This window comes from Arvicola amphibius, chromosome 6, assembly GCF_903992535.2.
Source record: "Arvicola amphibius chromosome 6, mArvAmp1.2, whole genome shotgun sequence".
NCBI classification, from domain to species: Eukaryota; Metazoa; Chordata; class Mammalia; order Rodentia; family Cricetidae; genus Arvicola; species Arvicola amphibius.
Window position 1 is genome coordinate 107,958,325 of NC_052052.2, and position 26,904 is coordinate 107,985,228.

General features: G+C 39.4%; 1 protein-coding gene across 1 annotated transcript; it reads left to right on the forward strand.

The window, feature by feature from the left end:
- The first annotated feature begins 491 nt into the window (after positions 1-491).
- Positions 492-25,176, forward strand: Gdi2 (GDP dissociation inhibitor 2). Its single transcript, XM_038335531.1, has 10 exons — positions 492-717; positions 9,885-9,992; positions 12,237-12,336; positions 14,266-14,400; positions 15,539-15,737; positions 16,162-16,293; positions 21,296-21,395; positions 22,760-22,932; positions 24,794-24,938; positions 25,116-25,176. Exons 1-9 carry the CDS (start codon positions 673-675, stop codon positions 24,930-24,932), a joined length of 1,131 nt encoding a protein of 376 aa, XP_038191459.1. The 5' UTR covers positions 492-672; the 3' UTR covers positions 24,933-24,938; positions 25,116-25,176.
- Positions 25,177-26,904: the final 1,728 nt, after the last annotated feature.

Genomic DNA, 26,904 nt, shown 5'->3' on the forward strand with positions numbered 1-26,904 from the left:
AATCCTAAGCTCTTCCCTGCCCCGCGGGCAGGGGCAGGAGCCAAGCTGCAGAGGCAACACGGCTGCCAACCTTCCAAGAGGATGATGCTCTCACGACTCGGCCCCTCAACGCATCAGCCGGTGCACATCCCACTCAGGTCCCAAGGGCGGAGTTCGGGCTCCTGGGACTGAGGACTAGAGAGCCACACCGCGGGAGTCAGGCACGTGGTCGCCCAGCCGCAGTTTCCGCCCCGTTCCTCCCATTCAACTACAGCCGAGGCCTCGCGTGCCGCCGCCCAAACCACTGTGCCACAAGACGGGTGGAAACACCGGAAGCCAAGATGGCAGCTTCCCGCCCTTCTCTCGCGAGAGGAGCGGGGAGGGGAAGGTGGGGCGACCAGGAAATGCACCAATGAGAGGGCAGGCCGTGCGTGACTGACGGCTCCGCCGGCCTCTCGCACGCCCCTCCCTGACTGCGGCGCTCGCTCTGCGCTCCCCGCGCTCTCCCCGCCTCCCCTCCCTCCCCGCCCGGCTCTTCTCTTCCCGTTGAGGTGGCGGCCGGCCTCGCCTCCTAGTCAGCTTCGCTTTTCCTCTCCTCGAGTCTTCCCTTTTCCCCGGGGCCCAGAGCGGCCAGACTTCTCATTTCTTTCTCTACGGTGGCCCAGAGCCCCTGCGTGCGCTCCTTCCCCCGCCATGAATGAGGAATACGATGTGATCGTGCTGGGCACCGGCCTGACGGTGAGCTGCGGTGGACGGCGGGGAGACGTGTCCGTCCGGCCTCTATCGGGCCCGGGGCAGAGGGCGGGTCCCTTCGGTGGACACTGGGCTAGAGCCCCGCCCGCGCCCTAACAGCCGGTGTCTGCACTCCCTTGGGGACCGTCCATCCCCCTCCCCCCCCATCCGTTTTGTGTCTGGGGAGGGAGGTCATGGCTTGTTGGGATGCACTGATTTGAAGGCGCCCGAGTGTTAGGAAAAACCAGGATGTGGAGCTTGGGACGGGTGTCTGGGAAGCTAGCCCATTGGGAAGTTGAGGACAGAATCGCCGGACAACTGGAGAGAAACAGCTTCGTCCTTCTGCAGGAAGGAAGAGGAAAGGGAAAACAGCCTGTGCTCCTTCCACTTCCCTTTTGGGTGGATGACCTCTCCCGATTGGAAGCAGGCAAGCCCTGCACAGAGCGGGAGGGAGTCGCAGCTGGCGCTTGCATTTCCTAAGTGGCCAGCAGAAGTGGCTGCTTAGCTAGTCAGTTGGCTGGGAAGGCCAGGCAGAAGGATTTCGGGTCGGTAATTGTCCTAGAGTCTGGCCAACTGAAGTTTCTGGAGAAAATAATGAAACGAGTTTCTTTAATTAAAAAAAAAACAACTTACGTTTTCCTTTGCCGTCCTCTCATCCTCTCAGTAGAATGGGAAATGAATTGTCTATTAAGTACTTTCACCCCGGGCCCTTACCGTGTTTCCCTTTTGTGTGGCTTATTGCGTGCTACCAGTTTCTTAGTGTTTTCCTTTAAGAAATGGATTGAGGAGGGGAGGCTAATTTCTCTGTACTACACTGCAGGCAGGTTAGAAGGTAACTATGAAGCGTGAATGTGACAATATATAAATATGTCAGTACCTAGTGCTGTAGTATATTTATGTTCGTGGGTATCTGCCTACTTTGAGATATTTAGATGATCTGCAAAAAACGTAGACAAATTTCTGTATCTTGTTTTTTTTTTTTTTCTTGACTTGTTTAAGAAAAGAGCGGACCATTTGCCAAAAGAGATTTGAGAGAGAACCAATCATTTTGACTATCAATTTGGATGTGTGTGAAATTATGACTGGGTTATTTCATGCATCCCATACAGTATCACTTCAAATGCCTGAGTCATTTAATAAAAGCCACGGCTTTCGAATTTGTTGAAATGCATTGAAATCCTTTGATCAAAAATTTTTTTAGATAAAATACTCTGAAATAACTGTTTTAGAGAAAACCTTCAAGATTTTTATATCACTTTTTTTACCTTTAGGAAAAGCTTATTTTTCTCTTCATAGTGATTAGTGAAGTTTGCTAAAGATTATGGACAAGGCCTCACTATGTAGCCTTGAATGACTGGAACTCAGAGCTCTGTCTATCCCAGCCTCCTGGGTATTGGTATTAAAGGCAAGGCCAAAATGTCCTGCTCATGGGGCAGTGGTGGTGCATGCCTTTAATCCCAGCACTCAGGAGTCAGAGGCAGGCAGATCTTTGTAAGTTTGAGGCCAGTCTGGTCTACAGAGCCAATTACAAGACAGGCTCCATAGCTACTGAGAAACCCTGTCTCAAAAAAAAAAAAAAAAAAAAAAAAAAAGAACAACCAACCAAACAAAAAAGTCCTGCTTAAGGCTCAGGAGACATGTACCTGCCCAGGGGTAGACTATCAAATAGGCTCCATTGCTTATCTCGAAAGTCATTTACTTATTTTCAATGATTTGATTTTATTTCTCTGCTTCCCCTCCTTCTCCCCTTCTCTTTTTCCTAATTTCCTTTTTTGAGACAAGGTACTTCTGTGTAGCCTTGGCTGTCCTAGAACTCCTTATGTAGATAAGGCTGGCCATAACTCAAAGAGATCTTTCTCTCTGCCTTTCCAGTGCTGGGATTAGAAGGCATGCACCCTCACGCCCAGTGACTGAAGTTTTTTGAGTGTGAATTGGGAAGACGGGTGCCAAAATGAATCACTCTACCCAGGAGAGGCCGCAGGTTCTGACTTAAATGTCTAATTGGAGTTCCAAGTAGTTTGTGGTGGATTTTGCCCTCTCAGTGGTCCTGTGGCTGCCAGCATATTTTGAGAGTCAGTTATTTCCATTTTGTATTGTCATTACTAATATTTCATATTTGCCCATTAATAATGTCAGTTGAATATAGATAAGTGAGTGCAGAGCTATCCTGCAAGTTCCTACACGCCTAGTTCAGAAGCATCACTATTATCAAAGATAGCACAGTCTGTTTAACAAAGTAGCACCCTTTATTTACATTTCCACTGGAATTGTGAATTTCTTGAGTAGTGGATACATAAGTAGCTAGAATTCTTTTTTTAAAAAATATTTATTTATTATGTATACAATATTCTTTCTGCATGTATGCCTGAAGGCCAGAAGAGGGCACCAGACCTCATTACAGATGGTTGTGAGCCACCATGTGGTTGCTGGGAATTGAACTCAGGACCTTTGGAAGAGCAGGCAATGCTCTTAACCGCTGAGCCATCTCTCCACCCCAAGTAGCTAGAATTCTAAGAGTTTCTGTGTCTTATAGCTATGCTAACTTTCCTTCTCTGTAGGCCTTAAAGATGTATACTGGGAGGTGGTCTTTGAGAATTATATCAGTGCAGGGTGGTGACTTTAGAACCATTATTGATAGAAGCAATAATAGCAGGTGAAATCTTGGTTTAGGTTAAATCTTGAAGACACTTGAAGTCAAAACTAAAAAATTCAAATTAGAAGTAACTTTGACTATCTGTGTACACAAAACATTTGATGTTCTTCATCTTTGACTTATATTTAGTGCTGAAGATTTAAGAACCTATAAAAAGGTACCAAATGCTGTATAATATTGGTATGTCAAGGACTTTGAGTGCAGGGAACGTGTTACTTTTAAATAGTGTTGTGTTTTCAATGTCCCTTGGTATTGGCATTGCTTTCTATCAGTTAAACTCATATTAATCCACAAGTATTAAAAATAACTTTAGTAAAGACCTTTACTTCTTTCTCTGTTAGAAATGGCAGATTCTGTGTAATTTTCTATCATTGAGAGTTGTCATTTTAAAGAACTCTAGTTTGGTTGCGCTGTGGTGGTGGTTCACACCATTAATCCCAGCATGGTGTGTGTATATGTGTTGTATTTGCAGGCCACCTCTGAGTTTGAGGCCAACCTGGTCTACAGAGTTTCAGGACAGCCAGGGCTACACAGAAAATCCTTATCTTGGGGGTGAGGAAGGGGGACATATAACAAAAGAAACCTATAGTTCATAAAAAAAGCCTTTCTAATGATGACAATGTAAGAAAATTTTTCTTGATAACTAGTATTTTTAAAGGACTAATTTTTGTGCTGGAACGTAACAAAGGCATTATGATCTAGCAAGCTTTATAGGGATTCCAGCCCTCTTTGACTAGTCTCAGGCTGCTTTGCCTTTTGAGTTATTCCATCTCATTTTTGCCTCCCACCCCTTCTTTGTTGGTTTGCTGGCAGTTTCTGCATTTCTGTGCTTTGAGTGTGTAAGCAAACTTTTATCACATAATTGGCATACAACTCATATGGGCTTGGTAATAAATCAATGAATTGTGCTAGAATTAGTTTATTTGAAAAGAGGAGCCAACTCTGCAGCCATTTGTGCTTCCCAAAGGCTTTTTTGTTTTCTTCACAGTAAGTCTAGAAATTATGAATAGAAATATGTATTTTAATATTTAAATAACTCTTTCTAAGCATGTTTAAAAATTATTTTATATTGCAGAATATTTCCCCTACCATTTCTCTTTATTAAAACATGATTATCAATCTGAGGTTTTGCACTTGATTTGAAAATCCTAAACTGTAATTTAAATTTGCTCACATTAGATTTGGTTTTGAAAAACTCTGCTATAGCTGTGAGAGTTGTGTTCCCTGCAGTAGTGGTCATAGGACCAATGTTTCAAGTGCTTTTTTTGTTCCTTAATTCCTATTATTCCTAGCCTAAAACTGATTAATTTAGCTGGGCTGTGATGGTGCGTGCCTTTAAACTCAGCTCTCGGGAGGCAGAGGCAAGCAGATTTCTGTGATTTAAAGACCAGCCTGGTCTACAAAGTGAGTTCCAGAACAACCAGGGCTACATAGAGAAATTGTGTCTTGACAAACCAAAAAAAAAAAAAAAAAAAACAGGGTTCCAGATAAATCTTTTGAAGCTTCAATGTAATACCACAAATGGAAAATTCCACCCTTGACATCAGCTAGCTGGGTGGTTGTCAAGATGCAGATTCACTAAAATTACTGTATTAAGATATTTTCAGGCTGTGTATATTCTTAGCATAAGTACAATTTATGTTCGGGTTTGGATGCCATTCCCAAGAAACCTTGCTGTGGCTTGCTTGCTTTTAATCCCAGCATTTGGGTGGCTGAGGAGGCTGGGTGAGACAGATCTTTGGGTTTGAGGCCAGCTTGGTCTATCTAGAGTGTACCAGACCAGCCAAATAAAAACAATAAAAAAAAAACGTATGTATGCAAATATTCTAAATTGTGAAAAAAGTAAAGATTTGAAACATCTGTTCCGAGGCATTTCAATCAGGGATTTGCAGCTCGTATTAGCCTTAGAAGATGCAAACACTTTGTGTTTCAGATTTGCTTTTAAGCATGTTTACAGGTAAAGTCAGGTATTTTTCTCATTTGATGTCTGATTTTTGTCTCATTTCATGTCACATTAGATTTGAAAGGCTACTCTAGGTTACTATTTTAACTCACATGATAAGCTGCCATTATCTCCTTTTCTTAAAATATGTATTTATTTATTATGTATACAGTGTTCTGCCTGCATGTATGCCTGTTCTCCAGAGAGTGCACCAGATCTCATTACTGATGTACCACCTTGTGTTTGTTCGGAATTAAACTCAAGACCTCTGGAGTTTGCTTAGAATGAACATTATGCAGCAAGGTGGCAGATTGTGGCAAATCAGTAAACATAACTTGAGATCTCCTGCTTGCAGGATTAGTCAGATTTTCAGGTAGGAAGTAATATTTTAGGCTATGCAGACCATGTGGGCTCTGTCACAACTATTCTGTTCTGGGAAAATAGCTACAGGCAGTCTGTGTACAAGCAAGCATCATGCTATACCTGTAAGATGATTTATAAAATGAGTCTGTAAGCTAGATTTGGCCATGGACCTTAGGAGCCCCTGCTCTGTAGCAGGAGAGTAGATGAGTGATGCCTTCAGAAGACTACAGATAAGCATCTCTACTTTTGACGCGAGCACTTGGGAAGCAGAGTTTGATCTCTTTGAGTTCCAGGGCAACCTGGTCTGCATACTGAGTTCAGGCCAACTAGGGATACAGATATACATTGAGACACTGTGTCAAGAGACAGAACAACAGAAAACATGAACAAATCTTTTTGGGGGGGCATATGTGTATGCACTCATTTATTTGGTACAGGTATGTGTTATGTGTGTGAGGAAGACGAGGAAAAGCCAACTATTAATAGTCCTTAAGCACTATCCACCTATTTTGAAGTAGGGTCTCTCATTGGCCTGGAACTAATTGAGTGTATTAGCCTGGGTAACCATTGAGGCCCAATCAGGATCTGCCTGATTCTGACTTACTTGCACTGGGATTACAAATGTGTGCCATTATGCCTGACTTCTTTTCATATGGCATTAAGGGCTCTGACTTGCATCCCTGTGCTTGGAAGGATTATGGACCACATTTTCTTCCCAGCCCATCTTTTCAACACATTTGTGTTAGACTTCAGCAGCTGACAAACAACCCAAGGGTAATTTATTTTGGGCTCTTCCTTTTAGAGGCCGAGAGGCTCTAATGAGCAGAGCAGCCCACATAGTCAAAGACAGGAAGCCGAGGGAAAGAATGCTTGTACTGGTTGGCTTTCTCCTTTTCCTCCTGATTGGGATTTCCCCTCTGTATGTTATGAATATCATTGGTTAATAAAAGAACTGCTTTGGGCCTATAGCAGCTTTATAGAGGAACAGAGCTGGGGGGGAACTAAACCGAATGCTGGGAGAAAGAAGGGCGGAGTCAGAAGCCAAGTTGCTGGTAAGCCACAGCCATGTGGCGCTATACAGATTACTAGAAATGGGTTCAATTAAGATGTAAGAGTTAGCCAATCAAGGCAGGCGGATCTCTGTGAGTTCGAGACCAGCCTGGTCTACAAGAGCTAGTTCCAGGACAGGCTCTAAAAAACTGCAGAGAAACCCTGTCCCAAAAAAAAAACCCAAAAACAAACAAACAAAGAGTTAGCCAATCAAAAGTTAGGGCTAATGGACCAAGCAGTGTTTTAAATAATATAGTTTCTGTGTGGTTATTTTGATTCTGGGCTGCCGGGACAAACAAGCGGTGTAGTGATGAGCTGCAGGCAGGCCTGCTTTTCGTCCGCCCAGCTCCTGGCCGCCTGGCTAGCTTATGCCCCGAAATAACAACACACAAATTGTATTCATTTAAACACTGCCTGGCCCATTAGTTCCAGCCTCTTATTAGCTAATTCTCACATCTCTTGCTTTAACCCATATCTAATAATCTATGTAACACCACGAGTGGTGTCTTACTGGGAAAGATTCAGCATGTCTGACCTGGTGGCTGGCTTCATGGCGACTGGCTCAGAGAGGAGAGGCAGGGCAATTGCCCGAGGCATCTGCCTAACTTCCCAGCATTCTGTTCTGTCTACTCCACCCACCTATGTTCTAACCTATCAGGCCAAGCAGTTTCTTTATTAATTAACCAATGAAATCATCAGATAGATAGAAGACACACCTACATCAAAGTGGTCTCCTTACTACATCCTCCTTTTATTTCCTATGCCTGCACCATCCTTCCATGTGAAGCTGCCACATTTGGGGCAGTCCTTACCTCCATAGTTATTCACCCTCACAGACACACCTTGAGGTGTGCTTTGTCAGTATTCTAGGTGAGTCCTCTTTGTTATGTTTTGTTTTCTGAGACAGAGTTCCTCTGTGTAGCCCTGGCTATCCTAGAACTTTATTTCTCTGTAGACCAGGCTGACCTCAAACTCACAGGAGATCCTGCCTCTGCCACTTGGATGCTGGGATTAAAGGCATGCGCTACCACTGCCTGCCTCTGGGTGATTTTTTTTTTAAGTATGCATTGGTGTTTTGTCTGCATATATGTCTGTGTGGTCGTCTTGGGTTCCCTAGAACTGGAGTTACAGACAGTTGTGAGCTGCATGTGGATGCTGGGAATTGAACCCTGGGTCCTAGAGCAGCCAGTGTTCTTAACCATTGAGCCATCTCTCCAGGCCCTATAGGTGATTTTTTTATTTTTTATTTTTTTGAGAAAGGGTTTCTTTGTATAACAGCTCTGGCTGTCCTGGAACTTGTTTCATAGAGACCAGGCTGGCCTTGAACTCACAGAGATCTGCCTGCCTCTGCCTCTGGAGTGCTGGGATTGAAGGTGTGCACCACCACCACCTGGCCCTATAGGTAATTTTTAATTCAGTCAAGTCGACCCTCAAGAATAACCAACATGATAATGTTGAGTAAAATATACCAGATTATAAAGTAAATACAGAATGACTATTTACAAAGTTCACAAACAGAACCAATCTTTACTGTTAGATTGAGAGTGATGAGGAAAGGTGCTCATGATGACAGGGATAGGCTCGACAGGTCTTCTAGAACATTGTGTTTTGTTTCTTGACCTAATAAAATACAGTCCATTGTTTAGTACAATTTGTATCTTATGGCAAGTAATTTAAGTCATTTAAAAGTAAGTGGCTAGACAAATTACAGAGATGGTATTGAATTGAAAAAAAGGAAATAAGTCAAAGTTAAACTATGAGGGGGATTTGATTGTGATGTTCAGGTCATTAAGGACTTGTGGACAAATTTGATGGAAACTAACAGTACAGAATTGTGGAATTCCCTTTATCTTAACTGTAAAGCATTCATGACCATAACCCTAGCATAAGAGTTTGAATGAATGTATGTCTTCCTCCTCCTTTTTTGTGTTTATGGTCTTTTGCTTCTTTGTATGTTTGTGCACTGTGTGCATGCCTAGTATCCATGGAGGCTAGAAAAATGCAGTCATATCCGTTGGAATTAAAAGTTATAGATGACTGTGAGCTGCCTTGTGGGTGTAGGGGATCAAATCCTGGTCCACTGGCAAAGCAGCTAGTGTTTTTAACCTCTGAACCACCTCTCCAGTCCCCAACTGCTGCATCCTTGCAGGACTGCAGGGATGGATCTGAGTGGGTGGCCAAAGAATGAAGAAAAGACGGACACACGAGGTGGACTAGGCTTTCTGCTGGAGAAGCCTTCAGTATTCTGGAAGTTCAGTGTGTATGTTACATAGAGTTGAACAGAGATGGGGTTATTACATACAACTGAACAAAGAGGCTTGGTTTTCAGGTAAACAAGGATGCAGATTTACAGTATATGGCCAGACCAAGGAAGCAGGTTTAGGAAAGCTTGGTAGGAGCAGTCTTTGTTGGCAAGCTGTGGGTGGTGGTGCTGAAAGCTGTGGTGGGCATTTTCTGCATATACTGTCAATGTTTACACTTGGACAAGTAGGGAAAGCTTTGCCATTTCCCCGTATCTGTCTGAAAGGAAGTCTGCCATTTTCCAGGAGCATGGCCATGTCAACAATACACACTGACTCAGGACTCACTCAGGGCTTCCTCCTTTCCCATACCCAACATGTATCAACTTTTAAGAGGTTCGTTTTCGAAAAATGTTTACCAAAGCTGAATAATCATAGTTCTTTCAAATAAAAGTGATTACTCATGGAACAAAGTGTCTTTGTACAGCTTGTGATTGAATGGCACCAAAGATTTTCCTTGAGCTGGAAGTGCTGTCTGTCACATGCAGTGTAAAAAAGGTACATATTTCAGATGCGTTTTTGTTAAGTTAAATTTCAATGCCTCATTAAAGACCTTAGTGAATGCCTGGCAGAAAAGAATAGAATGGCAGGGTGTAGTTGAAAGCCTCTGCCTTTGTTCTGTCTGCCTGTGATTTGGCCTTAATATAAATGACAGTCCAGGAAAAAGCAGTGACTGATATATCCCTGTTATTGTGAAATGAATTTTCAGCTCAGAACTCACAAGAGTTCGAGAGAGGCTTTAGGCCTACTGGTTGTCATGGTGACTGGGTGTTTTAATTACTAAGGGTTTTCTTTTTAACAAAGAATACATTTTAAACATGTTGTGTATATGTCTTTTCTTTTAAAAATACATGTTTGCCCTTAGGAATGTATCCTGTCAGGGATAATGTCAGTGAATGGAAAGAAGGTTCTTCATATGGACCAGAACCCGTACTATGGAGGAGAAAGTGCATCAATAACACCACTGGAAGATGTAAGTCTCTGTGGTCAATGTTTCTTTACATGTCAGAATTCCTTGTGAGTCTCCACTTTAGTTCTTGGAGATGGTATCAATTTTGGCTTGTTATTATTATTCTCTACCTAGTCCTGGCTCTCCTTGAGCTCACTATACACAACCAGTCTGGCTTCAAGCTCCCAGAGCTCCACCTGCTTCCACTTTGGAGTGCTGGGATTAAGGGCTTGCCTCACCATGCCTGGCAGTTTTGGTTTATTAAATTAATAAGTCTTCAACTCTTATTTTTAGGAGCTTCTAGTTTGGGGGTTGTGGAAAGAATGGGAGGGTTCCCACTGTGCCAGCAGAATGCCATCTCTCGCCACCTGGCCTTATTTATTGCCTCAGTCTTTTTGTTTGTTTGTTTGTTTTGAGATAGGGTTTCTTTGTACAGTCCTGGCTGTCCTGGAACTCACTTTGTAGATCAGGCTGGCCTCCTTAGTCTCTTAAAGTCACGTATTCTTTATCCTTGTTTTCCAGATCACAAAATTGTGTTTGTGGGGTTAAAAAAATCATAGCTGTGGGCTAGAGAGATGGCTTGGTGGTTAAGAGCACTAACTGCTTTTTCAAAGGACAGAAGGTCAATTCCCAGTACCCACATGGCAGTTCACAGCTGTCTGTAACTCCAGTTCCAGAGGTTTTGATGTCCTCATACAGACATATATGCAGGCAAAAGGTGACACATGCCTTTAATCCCAGCACTCGGGAGGCAGAGACAGGCAGATCTCTGTGAGTTTGAGGCCAGCTTGGTCTACAGAGTGAGTTGCAGAACAGCCATGGCTACATCGAAAAATCCTGTCTCAAAAAGCAAACAAACCAAAAAGGAATGCAAATGAAAAAAAATATTAAAAAATCATAGTTGTAATTTCAAGCTTAATGATGCTTGCTCCACTATCCTTTTTCCCTTTATTGGGGGGGAGGGGAGAGAGGACGAGGAGCGGCACATGATACATGATTCATTTTATAAGTGAGTTTTTCTAATTATTTCTACACCTGAAGCTTTCAAGTATTTACATACATGAGGATCAACACTTTGTGAAATAATGTACACTTCTGCCACGAGTATTGAAATCGCTGCCCGATTATATTTACTACCTAAACCAAGAAATTTATTCTTGTCTTTAGGAACATAGAAGAGGTGAAAGAATGTTTTACTACAGTGTGACAAAACATCCCATTTGAATCCAGCAGTTAGCATCTTGTTGCATTTGATTGGATTTTTGTTATCGTCACTATGCTTTTTATTTTTAAATTTGAGAAGGTTTTGTTATGTAGCCCTAGTTGGCTTTGAACGCAAGATTCCCTGCTTCAGCTTCCAGGGTGCTAGATTATAGGTCTGCACCACTAGACCTATAATAAGCCTAGACTTATGGCTTTGGAAAGCTGAAAGTAGAAAAAGACATTGTGGCACTTAACCTAAGATGACATTTTCTACAGTGTCATAATACTACTGTATTATGTATGTAATATATGAAGATGAGCAATATTTAGACTATATTCAGATTTCCAATAACTCAGAGTGATATTTAGTTCTTGTTTTTAAAACCAGGGTTAACTAAAGGCTTAAGTAGTGTATGTGTTTCTTCTCTGTTTTTCCTCTTAATCTACAAGTCTCACTGCCTTTCTCCTCTCTGTTTTGTCTTTGGAGAAGTACAGGCTACTAGTTTGAAATAAATTGTTGATTACTTCATACTGTATTGTGCTGGGAGGCACTCGTTGGAAGTGAATATGTGCTTAGTATTCTTGATGATGGTAGCCATTGGTACATTGGTACATTGTGTGCTTATGTTCACACTTATCAAAGTGTTTACATTATGTACAATTTTTTATACATCAGTTATATTTCAGTAAAGCCTAAAAACTTCAAGTTAACAAGAACCAGTTTTAGCTATCTTTTCTAGATTTGAAGTATTTAACTTGTGTAACTAGAGAAGCAACATTAGGGGGAAATGAGTTTAAATGATTCTGTGATAAATGGGAAAGACTTTTCCAATTTATTCTTCTTTATCTTAGCATTCATGAGTTAAATACTGTATTTAACTACATAATATATTGAGACCTAAAAGTCTTATATGACAGATAAACGTTTTAGCTGACTAAAATTAAAATGCTCTGTACTTTGTCTCTTGTAGTTGTGCTATACCTCAGCCTATCAATCCAAGAATTATTGATGTTTTAGTGAAAATTTCATCTTGTTATATAATTGATATTTTTTTCTACTTTTAGTTATACAAAAGATTTAAGTTACCAGGACAACCACCAGCATCAATGGGGAGAGGACGAGACTGGAATGTTGACTTAATTCCCAAGTTCCTTATGGCCAATGGTAAAGAATTGTAACATCATTTATGGCAGTGTCTAGAATCTGGTTTGGAAATAGAGAATATTACCCCAGGTCTAAGGCCCTGGGCAATTTGTTAATGTTAACAGTATGTTTAGTAATATGTTCCATTAAAAGGTCTGGTGTCAAATTAAGAATGGAGGAAAGTGGTTATATAGATTGCTCTGGAAAGAAAGTTATGATGTGGCACAGTGTGAACCAAAATTAAAGAGTTTGTAATATATGTATAAATTTTGTAAAATATTATATGAATTTCACACAAAAACATTAGTTACAATTCTGGTGTGGTATTGTACAAACCAAAATTCTAAATATAATACCATTGTAAGTACCTGTGAGAGACTTTCTTCTTAATGTATAGGCAGTGAGCTAGATGAACCTGAGTCATTTTTGTTTTGCTTTGTTTTTTCTCTATGTAACATCTGACTCTCCTGGAACTTGCTCTGTAGACTAGGCTTGCCTCGAACTCACAGAGATCCACCTGCCTCTGCCTCCCGATTAAAGGTGTGTGTCACCACCACCTGTGACCCTGAGTCTTAAATGGTCTTTTAAAGATTTTCTAGTGTGCAAGCTTTTGAGAATACCTAATCACTAATTTTTTTAGAGGACTGAAAGATCTTTTAAATGTTATGTTTATTGGTGAATTGGTATATTTTCTGTGAAGTTGTGTTCTCCTTGCAGTGAACTCCTTATAATATCACCCCTCCAAAGACACAGGAGCAGCCTTGGTAATCTGTGACTTTGCTGCATGACTCTGTAGCATGTGTTTTTTTTATACAAAACATTCATTGGTCTTTTCGGTTTAGTTTTTATTGGGATCTTACTATGGTTAATATGCTTATTATTTTCTTTTTACCACAGATTGTAAGAATATCAGCATTTGCTTTTAGTGATTTTTTTTTTTTTTTTGTTTCGAAGCAGAGGCAGGCAGGTCGTTGTGAGTTTGAGGCTGGCGTGGTCTACAGAGTGAGTTCTAAAACAGTCTCCAAAGCTACACAGAGAAATCCTGTCTCAAAAAACAATAACAACAAAATGACAACAAAAAACTTGTACCCTTTCAAAGAGGGCTTTCATTGTTTTCATTTTGATTTGAATTTTTATTCTATTGAACTCTTGCACTTTGTTGGTGTTTTGAAACATGGTCTTCAGTGTAGCCCAGATGGCATGGAATACTGAATCAATTCTTCTTCAGCTTTCTGAGTTAGATTGGTGTGCCATGTCTAGCTGTATGAAATTCTTAGTCATGAGTCTTAATATTGGGGCCAGTTAATAGAATTGTTCAATGTACTTTAATCTTTGCTACATAAGTATCTCTTCATACTTTATTTCATATATTTTTTTTTTTTTTAGTTCTGGAGTTTGAATACAGGATTGCATACATTCTAGACAAATGAATTATGTTCCCAAGCCCTAACTTGAAAAAAGATGTAACTACCAGCTTTAAAATGATTTTGGCCTCACAAGAAATTTGGTTGATTTGGGCCCATACTTCTCCTTTGGCTTTTACGCAGTGATATTCCTAATTGTAGTCCTTACTTTATCTGATGTTGATATTCTCAAATATAAGTTGACTTAGAAATTGGAATATTTGTAATTGTCTATGATATAGAACTGTAAAGTAGCCTAAATCTATGTGCAGGAAAACAGGCTGCTTCTCACCGCTAGCACACATTTCATGGCCTTTGCAGACCCAAGCTGGTGAGCTTCATTAGCTCAGGAGTTGTAACATTAAGCTTAAACATGTGCTTGAGGCATGTGTTCTAGTCGCACCAATAAAAGTGTGGCTTTGGGGGCTTCTTGGTAAGAGTTGTTATACAATGTTAGGGGAAAAAATGGGCACCTTTGATAGCAGTTTCTGCTAATTTTTATTGGTAGTAGGGTTTGGGTGACAGCTTGTATTATGTGACTTTCTAGGTCAGTTGGTGAAGATGCTGCTTTACACAGAGGTCACTCGCTATATGGATTTCAAAGTGATTGAAGGGAGCTTTGTGTATAAGGGGGGGAAAATCTACAAGGTTCCTTCCACTGAAGCAGAAGCCCTGGCATCTAGTAAGTAATTCTCATTTTATTTATCAGAATGATGAGGTTTTTATTGTGAAAAGGAGTCTCAGAAACCCATTTATCTGGTCAAGAAATAGTTATTGATTTCCAGTTATGTGCACTGGAAATTTCCAGGCACTATTTAGGCACTTAGGCATGCATTAGTTACCTTTACCTTTAATGTTCTATTCTGTTTAGGAGAGGAGGGGAACTCAGCTTTATCTTACTACCAGCTGTATGCAATTATAGGAGTACTGACTAAGAAAGAGCTTGGAGTTTACATACTGCTTTCTCTCTCTTTCTGTCTCCCTCTCTCTCTCTGCTCCTTTCTGTTTCTCTCTCTCTTTGTCTCTCTGTCTCTCTCTGCACACACGTTTTTTAAAATATTAATTTACTATTTTTTTAGACAAGATATGTCCTACCACTGCCAGTGAATTTCTTCTAAAGATATTTCATTCTTATTTTGTATGAATTTGTATATATGTGTGTACCACATGCTTACCTAGTGCCCATGGAGGCCAGAAGGGGCGGGAGTTACAAGATGGTTGCTGAGCCACCATGGGGGTGCTTGGAACTGAACCTGAATCCTCTGCAAGAGCAGCCAGTGCTCCTAACTGCTGCACCATGTCTTTGGCCCTGCTTATAGCCGTTTTTAAAAAGTGTGTAGAGCAGTGCACTGGTTGTTTAAGATTTCATCAAAGTAAATGACCTACAGTGTAGTCGGCTCCTAAAGGTAGCTGCTGATAATTCTTCCTTGGTGTCTTCTGCGTCTTTTCCCCGTTAGGTCTAAGATGTCATAGCATTCAGAAGAGGGGAAAGGAACAGCTCTCATAATTTTGGGAACTGGCTTAGTTACAGATTGGCATTATTAGAGGAGGAACGCTGATATAGATGCTTTTGAAACAATTTTTCCTCCAAGTTTCAACTTCTCCAAATATGTATTAGTTACCTGAATTTGTGTGGTAAATTGAAGACTTTATGAATGATCTGTTTTAAAGTGTTCTGCCCCTGAAAATCATGTTGACTAGATTCCATTTTACATAAATTATATTTGTCCTGTCATGACATTGATGTTTAAAGTATGTCTGCTCATACTTTTTCTTCTCAGTGTCCTGTTGTATGTGTCATTTGAAAAAATATTTTTCAGGCTTAATGGGACTATTTGAAAAACGCCGCTTCAGGAAATTCCTAGTTTATGTTGCCAACTTTGATGAAAAAGATCCTAGAACTTTTGAGGGTGTTGATCCTAAGAAGACCTCAATGAGAGATTTGTATAAGAAGTTTGATTTGGGCCAAGATGTTATAGACTTTACTGGCCATTCTCTTGCACTGTACCGAACAGATGAGTAAGTAGGCTAATGAATCTCATTGGTGGCTGTGAAATACTTGCTAACAGTTAGGTCTGTTTTACCATGAGTGGATTCAGGCAATGTTGCAGTTCCTAGTCTATATCATAGACAATTGCAAGCGCTTCAATTTCTAGTCAGCTTACATTTCTTAGAGAACATCAACAACAGAGTGAGAATGAAGATTCCAGTGAGAAACTCTTGGTTTTCAGATTTATATTTTTCTTGAAATTCTCAACTGAATCTTCAGTTTTCCAGATGGGAGGCTTAGGACTTGTATGCTCTTGTGTGGCCTTGTGAAAGAAGTTCTAGTTGCAAATTAGTGTTAGGCATTTTAGAGAAATAAGAGGGTAGTGGAATTGCTTCAGAAAGAGTTTAAAATAAAGAAGTACTCTTTTTCTAATATTCTTTTACTTTTTCCCAGCTACTTGGATCAGCCGTGTTACGATACCATTAATAGAATTAAACTTTACAGTGAGTCTTTGGCAAGATATGGTAAAAGCCCATACCTTTATCCACTCTATGGCCTTGGAGAATTGCCGCAAGGATTTGCAAGGTGAGCATCTGTTTAACCCGTTAGCTATAGCCCTGCTGATCCTAGACTTCATCCTGCCTACTGAAAGTGAAAAATGTCTCTGAATAATGAGATGCTATTTGTTTTATGTTGTTATTATTATTATTATTATTATTTGGATTTTCGAGACAGGGTTTCACTGTAGTTTTAGAGCCTGTCCTGGAACTAGCTCTTGTAGACCTGGCTGGCATTGAACTCACATAGACCCGCCTGCCTTTGCCTCCCGAGTGCTGGTGTATGCCCCCACCGCTTGGCTATTAATATTATTATTATTATTATTATTATTATTATTATTTTGAGATAGTGTTTCTCTGTGTAGCACTGGCTGTCCTGGAACTCTCTCTAGAGATCAGTTTGACCTCAGACTCAGAAATTCTCCTGCCTCTGCCTCCCGAGTGCTGGGATTAAATGTGTGCACCAAAACTACCTGGCTGAGATTTTTTTTTTTTTAATTAAAATAAGATTTACACACAGTGAAACACAGCTTCAATAAAATGAAATGCAGTTTGAGAAGACCTGTTTTATCACAATTCCAACCAAGATAAAAATGGTTTCTTTTCCCCCACAAACTAGTCCCTTCCCCATAAAAAAGTATGGTCTATGCTCATCCATTTCTGACTTCCGGGTTTGTTTTGGTTTTTTGTTTGTTTGTTTTTGTTTTTTGAGAGTGTTTCTCTGTGTAGCCCTGGTTGTCCTGGAACTCACTTTGAAGACCTTGTAACCAGACCGACCCCAAACTAACAGAGATCCACTGCCTTTGCCTCCCGAGTGCTGGGATAAAAGGTGTGCGCCACTCACCTTCTTTTTCTAAAGTCACAGTGTTATATGAGTATCATTCATCCCTCACTTCTTGGTGAATGTCTAGATTTCCAGTTTGGGGCTACTACAAATGAAGCTACTCTCAGAGTTTTGTGTACATCTAATATTGCTGACTGATGGCAAAAGTATGGTTTTAGAAGTGGTGAACTGCTGTTTTTTCTGTACACTTGTGCCTTTTTTTTTTTTTTTTTTTTTTTTTGGTTTTTTTCGAGACAGGGTTTCTCTGTAGCTTTGGAGCCTGTCCTGGAACTAGCTCTTGTAGACCAGGCTGGTCTCGAACTCACAGAGATCTGCCTGCCTCTGCCTCCCGAGTGCTGGGATTAAAGGCGTGCACCACCACCGCCCGGCCACTTGTGCCATTTTTATATACTCAGCAGTGAGAGTTTTATGTCATATTTGGTACTGTTTATTGACACTATTATATTTATTAATTGAGTGTATGTACATCTATAGATGTCTGCTCTTTCCTACTTAGTGGATCCTGTGGCCTGAATTCAGATGTCCCTTATAGCAGGCGTCTTTACCAGATGAGCCATCTCTCTGACCTGTTTATTGGCTTTTGTTTTGTTTCGGTTTTTGGTGTTTGAGACGCTGTCTCTCTCTCTGTAGCTCTTGCCATCCTGGAGCTTGTTATGTGGATTTGAGCTTTTAGGAGATATGCTTGCCTCCGCCTACCACCTGCTTTATGTATGTATGTATGTATGTATGTATGTTTTTCGAGACAGGGTCTCTCTGTAGCTCTGGAGCCTGTCCTGGAACTAGTTCTTGTAGACCAGGCTGGCCTTGAGCTCACAGAGATCCACCTGCCTCTGCCTCCCCAGTACTGAGATTAAAAGTATGTGCCACCACCACCTGGCTCCATCTTTATTTTTAATATACTTTTTCCCCCAGCAGTGGAGATTGAATTGAATCTGTTTTTAACACCTAAGTGGGTAAGCTATGCCACATCATAATTTTGTCTTTTAAAACGTTTTAAGTGGTGGTGGTGTATGCTTTTAAGCCCAGCACTGGTGAGGCAGAGGCAGAGACAGGTGAGTTCAAGGCCACCTTGGTCTACAGAGCAAATTCCAGGATAGCCAGAGCTAAACAAAGAAACCCTGTCTTTAAAACAAAACAACAACAACAAAAAAAAAAAAAACCAAAATCAATACCGAAACATGGGTGTCAAACATCTTCCCTGTGGAGCAGAGGACAACTTGCTAGTCAGTTCTCTCCTTCCACCATGTGGGCTCATGGGGTCAAACTCAGTACTAGCCTTGCCTGCAACCAGTTTTCCGTGCGGAGCGAGCTGAGCCGTCTCACTTTCATTGTAGCTTCAGTTTGCCTGTCTGGAAAACTAGACAGTCAATGCTACACTGTGCAAAAGACTTGGGCAATCATGAGTTATTTGTAATTTTGTGCTATGATTACCCAAGTCTTTTGCAGTTTTAAAGATTTGGGTTGTTTTTTTCTGGTGCCAGTCTTTTGTTAGACCTAATATATTACAAATATATTTAATTCCAACTTTCCAGTTGGTGGCTTGTCTTTTTTTTTTTTTCCTAAGATAGTGTAGCTTTGACTGTTCTAGAATTTGCTCTGTAGACCAGGCTGGCCTCGAACTCAAGAGATCTGCCTGCCTCTGCCTCCTAAGTTCAGGAATTAAAGGCATGTGCCTGAGGATGGCTTGTCTTTCGTTTTCTTTTTTCTTTTCTTTTTTTTTTGTTGTTGTTTTTGTTTTTCGAGGCTGGGTTTCCCTGTAGCTTTGGAGCCCATCTTGTAACTAGCTGTTGTAGACCAGGCCGGTCTCGAACTCACAAAGATCCGCCTGCCTCTGCCTCCCAAGTGCTGGGATTAAAGGCAGGTGGGTGGCTTGTCTTTTATAAGAAGTTTTGCACTTTGATAAAGTCTAATATGTCAAACTTATAGTTTTGCCTTTTTATGTAACTGCTATAATTTACCTTGAAAGGATGTTGATGACTAAGTAAGGTATGGTTTGAGCCTCTACCCACTAATCCCTCTAATCCCTGGTATTTTGTTCCAGCTGCATTTGCAAGGTGTGTGTGTGTGTGTGTGTGTGTGTGTGTGTGTGTGTGTGTTTCATTTCATTTCCCATGTGTTTAGGTCTAGTTTGGAGGCTCTTATTGTTCAGAGTTATGAGTTTTTCCTGTGCTTTTACCACATTGTTCTACTGCTTATTATAATTTTGTAGTTAAATCTTAAAAGTCAAGTGATGTAACTCTTCCCATTATCTATCTTAAATTTTTCTTGGGTATTGTAGGTTCTTCACTGTTTCTTAGAATCAGGCTATTTCTAAAAAAAACTTTTGTTTTTCGTTTGAGACAAGATTTCTCTGTTTAACAGCCTTAGCTGTCTTGGAATTTAGTCTGTAGACCAGGCTGGCCTCGAACTCACAGAGTGCTGGGATTAAAGGTATGTGCTACCACCGCTGAGCAAACTTGCTAGGTTTTTATTGGTACTGAATTGTCTGTACATCAACTTGTGACAAATCTCCATCGTACTAATGCTGAGTCTTCTGATCCACACTTGGGTTTAGGTTTTGTCTCTGCTGTTTTGTTCAAATTTATTTAGAAGTATTTTATCTTGATATTATTCTTAATTCTTATTTTGAAGTTGTTTGCTGCTAGTGTATATAACAAACAATGAATTTTTGTCTGTTAACCTTGCTATGCTTATAAGTTTTACTAGTTTGGTTATTCTAATAGACTTATTAGAATTTTCCATGTACATAGCTATGTCCGCTATGAGTAGAGAGATATTTTTCCTTTAAAATATGTATGCATTGTGTCCCCTTCCCACTCTTGCCTTTATTGCACTGGTTAGGACTAAAAAAATGTTAAACTGGCAAGAACAAACATTCTTGCCTTGGTTCTAGTCTTAGAAAAAATATTAATATTTTCTATTAAATATTTTTTAGTAGTTTTTTGTTAGATCGTTTTGTGAGTTTAAATTCTCTTTTCATAGCTTGGACAATTTTTAATTGTGAGTGGATTGACATTGTGTTAATGGTGCAGGTTTTCTTTGTATGCTGTTAATATACTGAATTACATAAAATTGAATTTTAGAGCTAGATGTGGTTAGCCTTGTACGACTGCTACAGCCTCAGCCTAGCTTTTGTTTATTTGAAAATATTTTGCCTTCTTTTTGAAGGACTTTGTTGGTTGTATCCTGTTTTCATTTAGCACATTGGAAATAGCTTTATCCATGGCTGATTTTGGCTTGAATGAGAAAGTGGCTGTCCTTGATCCCAGGAGTTCTTTCTTTATTCTCTTCTGTCAGAGATCTGGCTTTCAGGATTTTCTTTACTTTCTTCCTGTTTGAATGTTTAGATTACTTTTTAAAGAACCCATTTCAGAGCTTTAGGTCATTATTTATTCTGCTATTTGGTCATTTTTTTCTTTTCTTTGGATGCAGAGCACAAGTCTCTTGTGTGTTGAGTCCTTGGCATTTCACCACTCCCTGAGATAATGAGGCTCTGCTCATTTGGCTTTCTTTTGGAATGTTCTTTTTTCTTCTTATTTTGGGTGCTGTATATTTGTCATAAATTCTATCACTTTTTCTGCCTGCTTTTTCTATGTAGCACTGGGGATTGATCCCAGGGCTTTCCTGTATGTTAGCCAAGATTTCTACTATTATGTATATAGTTATATCTTTATTTTTCATATGAAAAAGAGGTTATTTTAGTCTTTAGTCTTCCATTAATTTACTTGCTTTTTCAATCCTCTTCTTCCACATAGAACCCCCTTCAACTTTATGCCATACATTTATGTGTATATGTGTATTTATTAATGTATTACTTTATATATTGTAAATATGTGGAGAAAATTTATTCAGATCTAAGCCCTGTGAGAAAAAAATGTGATTTGTTTTTTTAAGTCTCTATTTTGTGTAACATGATTTCCAGATTCATCTATTTTTTTTTTTATAAATGACATAATTTCATTTTTGTCTACACTCATCTATACTTTTCTCTTTATTTGGCCCCTATCTGTGTTCTTCTCTGCCGCTCTCTAACCTTTCTTTCTGGTAGCTTTCCCTCATACTGTCATGTCTTTGTTTATGGCCTGGTACCTTTAATTCATAGGTGCTATAATTCATTTAGATTTAAGAAGGAAGATTTTAACAATTCAAATAATTGTGAATTATAACTGATAATTTTTTTTTTTAGGTTAAGTGCTATATATGGAGGTACCTACATGTTGAATAAACCAATTGAAGAAATCATTGTGCAGAATGGAAAAGTGGTTGGTGTAAAATCTGAAGGAGAGGTAAGTAACTGTTCTTTCTGTGAATAAAATGTTACACCTACTCATACTTAATGTGGTGTGAACATTGATAGTATATCCTGGGGACACACACACATAAATGGTTTTTCAAATTCTTTATAGACCCCCATTTATTTATTTGTTTGTTTGTTTGTTTGTTTGTTCGTTCATTTGTTTGTTTGTTTGTTTGTTTATGGCTGACCTGGAACTCACTCTGTAGACCAGGATGAGTTGCTGAGTTCTTCTAATTCTTGATATATTTTGGCTATTAATCCCTTAACAGATATAGTACTTGCAAATATTTCTTCTCATTATGTCATTGTTTCTTTTTTCTTTTTTTCTTTTTTCTTTTTTTTTTTTTTCTTTTGAGACAAGGTTTCTGTAGCTTTGGTACCTGTCATAGAACTAGCTCTTGTAGACCAGGCTGGCCTTGAACTCACAGAGATCCGCCTGCCTCTGCCTCCCGAGTGCTGGGATTAAAGTGCTGCTGCGTTTCCTTTTGTTTTTAACTGTATTACGAGTTTAATACTTGCTGATACACAGAAATTTTAACTTTTCATGAAGTTCAGTTTGTGAGTCTGTGTTAAAAAAAAGTTTTAGCCCTCACTCACCTAAACTATATGTATATCCTACCTCTGTACCTCAGTGCTCAGATTATAGGTATGCTGCACAAGTTTTTAAGATTTTCCTTATCCCATAATTTTTTTTCCAAAAATCACTTAAAGTATGGAGATTTACTTCTGGCTTCTTGTCTCTGTTCCTTTGGCCTCTGCATCGTCTTTGTGCTAGTCCCAGGTACCATACCATAGTGACTGCTGTAGTTTTTTAGTAGAATCCTCCTCTGTGTTCTTTTTTCAATTGTTTTTAGTTACTAATGAATTCAGTCTTTAAGATTTAATATCCATGGGGCTGGAGAGATGGCTTAACACTGGCTGTTCTTCCAGAGGACCCAAGTTCAATTCCTAGCACCACATGGCAGCTCAAAACTGTCTGTAACTCCCAATTCCAGGGGATCTTGTACCTTCACACCAATGCACATAAAAAATGTTAAATAAATTGTTTTTTTAAAAAATTCAATATCCACTTTAGGATTGATTTAGAGAGCTTAACCTTCTAATACATGAATGTGGGACATATGCCATATTTTGATTTCTTTATAATATTCCTTTTTTAAGGGCTGGAGAGATGGCTCAGAGGTTAAGAGCACTGACTGTTCTTCCAAAGGTCCTGAGTTCAATTCCCAGCAACCACATGGTGGCTCACAACCATCTGTAATGAGATCTAGTGCCCTCTTCTGCACATGCAGGCAAAACTCTGTTTACATAATAAATCTTTTAAAAAATATTCCTTTAAATGGTTTGTTACAGATTGCTCGCTGTAAGCAGCTCATCTGCGACCCCAGCTATGTAAAAGATCGGGTTGAAAAAGTGGGCCAGGTAATCAGAGTGATTTGTATCCTTAGCCACCCTATCAAGAACACCAATGATGCCAATTCCTGCCAGATCATCATTCCACAGAACCAAGTCAACCGCAAAGTCAGGTGAGTTTTGGGAAAACAGCAGTGAGGGTAGAATTGTGAGATTTCTTAGTGTTTCATCATCGATATTCCTGGCTTTACTCCTTACTTTAGTAGAGACTTTAGTTTGATATTGGAAGCAGACCTGGGAAGCGAATGTGGTCCTTCTAGCAGCAGTGCACTGAAATGTCAGCCTGATACCTATTGCCTTGAATCTTGGCTTCAGAGCTAGAGTAAACATACTACATAGAGGGACTCTTGCAAGCTTCCAGCCCTCATTTATTAGTTCAACTGACATCACTGTGTTTGAGCTGATTCTGTGTCGTGGTTGTGTTTGTTTTAGCAATGTGCTAGAAACTGTTTATTTCTGTGATTCAAGTCAGGACTTGGTCTAAAATTGCAATTCAAATTTTGATATAACCAGTGATTTTTCAACTGTATTTTATTTTTAGCTAGAAGCCCCACATTTTAGATTTCAACTGAGTTTTCAGTATTATTTTTTCCCCTTTCACGTAAGAAGACCACACACAGAATATTTTCACTAGAAAAAGATACACAGTTTGTTAAAGTGATTCTGAAAGAAGCAGATACTTAGACCTGTGAAGATCTTAAAAATTTCAAAACTTATTTCTACATTTGAAATTATACTTAGAACATAGGTTAGATGTGGGTAAGCTGTAAGTATTAATTCTTCCAATAGTAAATGAGGAAATTAGTACTTAAAAGCCTCATAACGATTCAAAACCTTTCCAAATACAGAGTGTAGAGCAGCAGAATAATCCCTTAAGTTTTTCATGTTATGTTTTTTTTGAGACAGTCTGTCTGGCCGTGAACTCACCATATAGACTTCCACATCCAGCTAATAAGATTTTTAGATTTGGTCTTGGCCAATCTAAAATTTGGTCTAGTGCAGAGTTATATCTCCAGGTTTAGTAGTTCACAGTCACATGGATCCTCAGTCCTCTTTACATGTTTCAGCGAGCTTTCCCACAGGAAACCGCCGTCATAGGAAAGATTGTGGCTCACGTTGTCAGTGTAGTCAGTTCACTCAGTTGTGTTGAAGGCAGAGTATTATGACAATGGGAGTATGTGGCAGCGAAATCGCTTAGGTTATGCAAACTAGGGCAGCAAGACAGCAAGTAAAAAGCACAAGTTTATACCCTTTCTTAGACATGGCTAGAGAGGTTCTCAATTTAGGGCTTGTGGGGGGTTGAGGCAACCTCTCAGAGGGATCATATCAGATATCCTGCATATTATATATTTACATTATGATTCCTAACTAGCAAAAATCACAACTATGAGTAGCAATGAAAATAATTTATGGCTGGGCCTTTAGTCATTGCATGCCTTTAGTCCCAGAGTTCTGTAGGCAGAGGCATTCAGATCTGAGTTCATGGCCAGCCTTGTCTACAAAACAAGTTTCAGGACAGCCAGGACTGTTACAAAAAAAAAAAAAAAAAAAAAAAAACCGTCTCAGAACCCAAAATAAACCAACAACAGATAAGAAAAACCCCAAAAAATACGAATAATAATTTATGCTAGGGGTCACAATATTAGGAACTGTATTAAAGGGGTTGCAAGCATTAGGGAAAAGTTGAAAACCACTGTGCTAGATCCTATTTCCTAACGCCCATTATTCAGTCTCTGAACTCATCAGTGGATTGATGAAACTGGCACTTCACTGACCCATTCATCTGTCAAAAATACCATCAGCAGAGGACTAATCCTTCAGAGTAATGAATCGATTTTAGATCCAGAGTATGTGGTTAAGAGAAATTTCAGTTAGTAAATATTTGTACCAAGACTTTATAACGTGAAACCATGTGATTCTTGAGTGTACTTGTGTCCAAGTTTACAACAGGGTGTGTTATTTTTTTGCTTTTAGATATCTATGTTTGTATGATCTCCTTTGCACACAATGTGGCAGCACAGGGCAAATACATTGCCATTGTAAGTACAACTGTGGAGACCAAGGAACCAGAGAAAGAAATCAGACCAGCTTTGGAGCTCTTGGAACCAATTGAACAGAAGTGAGTATTGTGTTCATTGTCAACTAAAACTGGGGTGTTGGTGCTGCTTCATGGTTAAGTAATTCTGGGAACAAAACAGGCCAGCCATTGGCTGCTATGAATCCCTAGAATGCCCTGCCCTGTCAGTCTTATGCTTTCAAAGCAAAGCAGTGATATGGTTTGTTTCTCCCCATATAGATTTGTCACATCAGTGACCTCTTTGTACCTAAAGATTTGGGATCAGAGAGCCAGGGTGAGTGTGGATGATCTTAAAAGATGTTAGCAGTTTTATTGGGGAGCATCCCTAAATAGTCCTGAAGTCTTCTATAGTTCTTTAATTCCAGATCGTTATTTCCCGTGCATATGATGCTACCACTCACTTGAGACAACCTGTGATGATATTAAAGATATCTATAAGAGAATGACCAGGATCTGAGTTTGACTTTGAAGAAATGAAGCGCAAGAAGAATGACATTTATGGAGAAGACTAACAGCATGTACATATTATGTAATTAGGACAAACAAAATTTGGCAAAATAATGTATATTGTATGAAATCAATATTGTAAGCCGTGCTTTTATGATCAAAAATGGAGATTGAAGAGTGCTATAGCCAGTGAAATACTTCTCCCTTCACTTTTCTATATCATGTATTAACTTGTTTTCATGGAATGGCTAGTCAAATTGGTTGGTTCTGTTCAGTTTAACCAGACTGGCTTTTTTCTAGTGAAGGAGCTGATCTAAACAAATATTGATACTGATAGAGAACTTGATACAGTACTTATATCTTTTAATCAGTGTAGCCTTTGCAATTGTGTGCCTCTGCTCAAGAGCTGGATCTATACATTTTGTGCCATCCTGATATTGGAAGTCTAATTGAATATCCTCTTTGTTTGGGAAAACTTGTTTTCTCTACTTTGTATTAAAGTCAGGACCCAAATAGTTGACCCACATGTTTTATGTGGGCATAAACTTCTAACCAAACTTCAGACTTAGCGAGTTGTTTTGGAGGAAGCTAGTATGTGGTATTTTAACCTACTACAATTGCTGAGAAGGGGAAAGGAATCTTACGGTAAGCAGGTAAAATATAGAAGCACCTTTTATCCCAGGTATGGCTTCTTCAATGGACCAAGCTGCAATGCAGTATTGATTTGACAGAGCCTTGATTTCAATGATGTCTGTCTCAAAATGGCTCCAAATGATTTCTGTACTGCAAAATAAAGCCAAACTCTGGAAACCACTGTCCTCCATATTGTCTGGTGTCCTGCTTGTAAACAACACAGTGTTGTGCACTGCCTTCAGGAGAGCTGAGGGTATTACTGCTATTATCTTATATGGTTGGATGGAGCCCTTTTCCTTAATGTAGTACCAGGCTCATTGTAGTGGGATTCTTCTTATAAAAGCATGTGGTGAGTGGCCTAAGCCCTGCTAAAGACTATACACAGATTGAATCACAGCACAAACAACTGCATTTTAATTCTTTATTTAAAAAAAAAATTAAAAAAAAAAAACCCAACCCCAAACTATGTATAAAATCCTCTATTCCAAATAGATAGTATACAAATGGTTTCTTCTTGTGTATATTTTAAAGACTTAAGAAAGTTCTAATATAAATAATTTCGTCCTCAGATTGATTTTTTTTTGTAGTGCAACATTTAAAAAAAAAACCCGAGTAAGTGGAAAAGTGTATAAATTTGTCATTTACGAAAAAAATGGTTTTTCTCTTTGTAGTGTTTCTTAGGCAATAGCAAACAAAACCATTACAGGTTATACTTTTTTACAATGTTGTAAAACCTCTGAAACATGCATTTCATAAGCCTCTAACCACACGTGAAAATGGCTATTTGTTAAAATAGACTTTAGGTAAACATGAAGGTCTCAATTTTACTATTAAGCTCAATAGTTTTGAAGGCATTATATTTAGAATGAAAATTTTACAACAGTACTCAACGTTGTAACCCAAAGCTATGGCAACTATGGTCTGATGA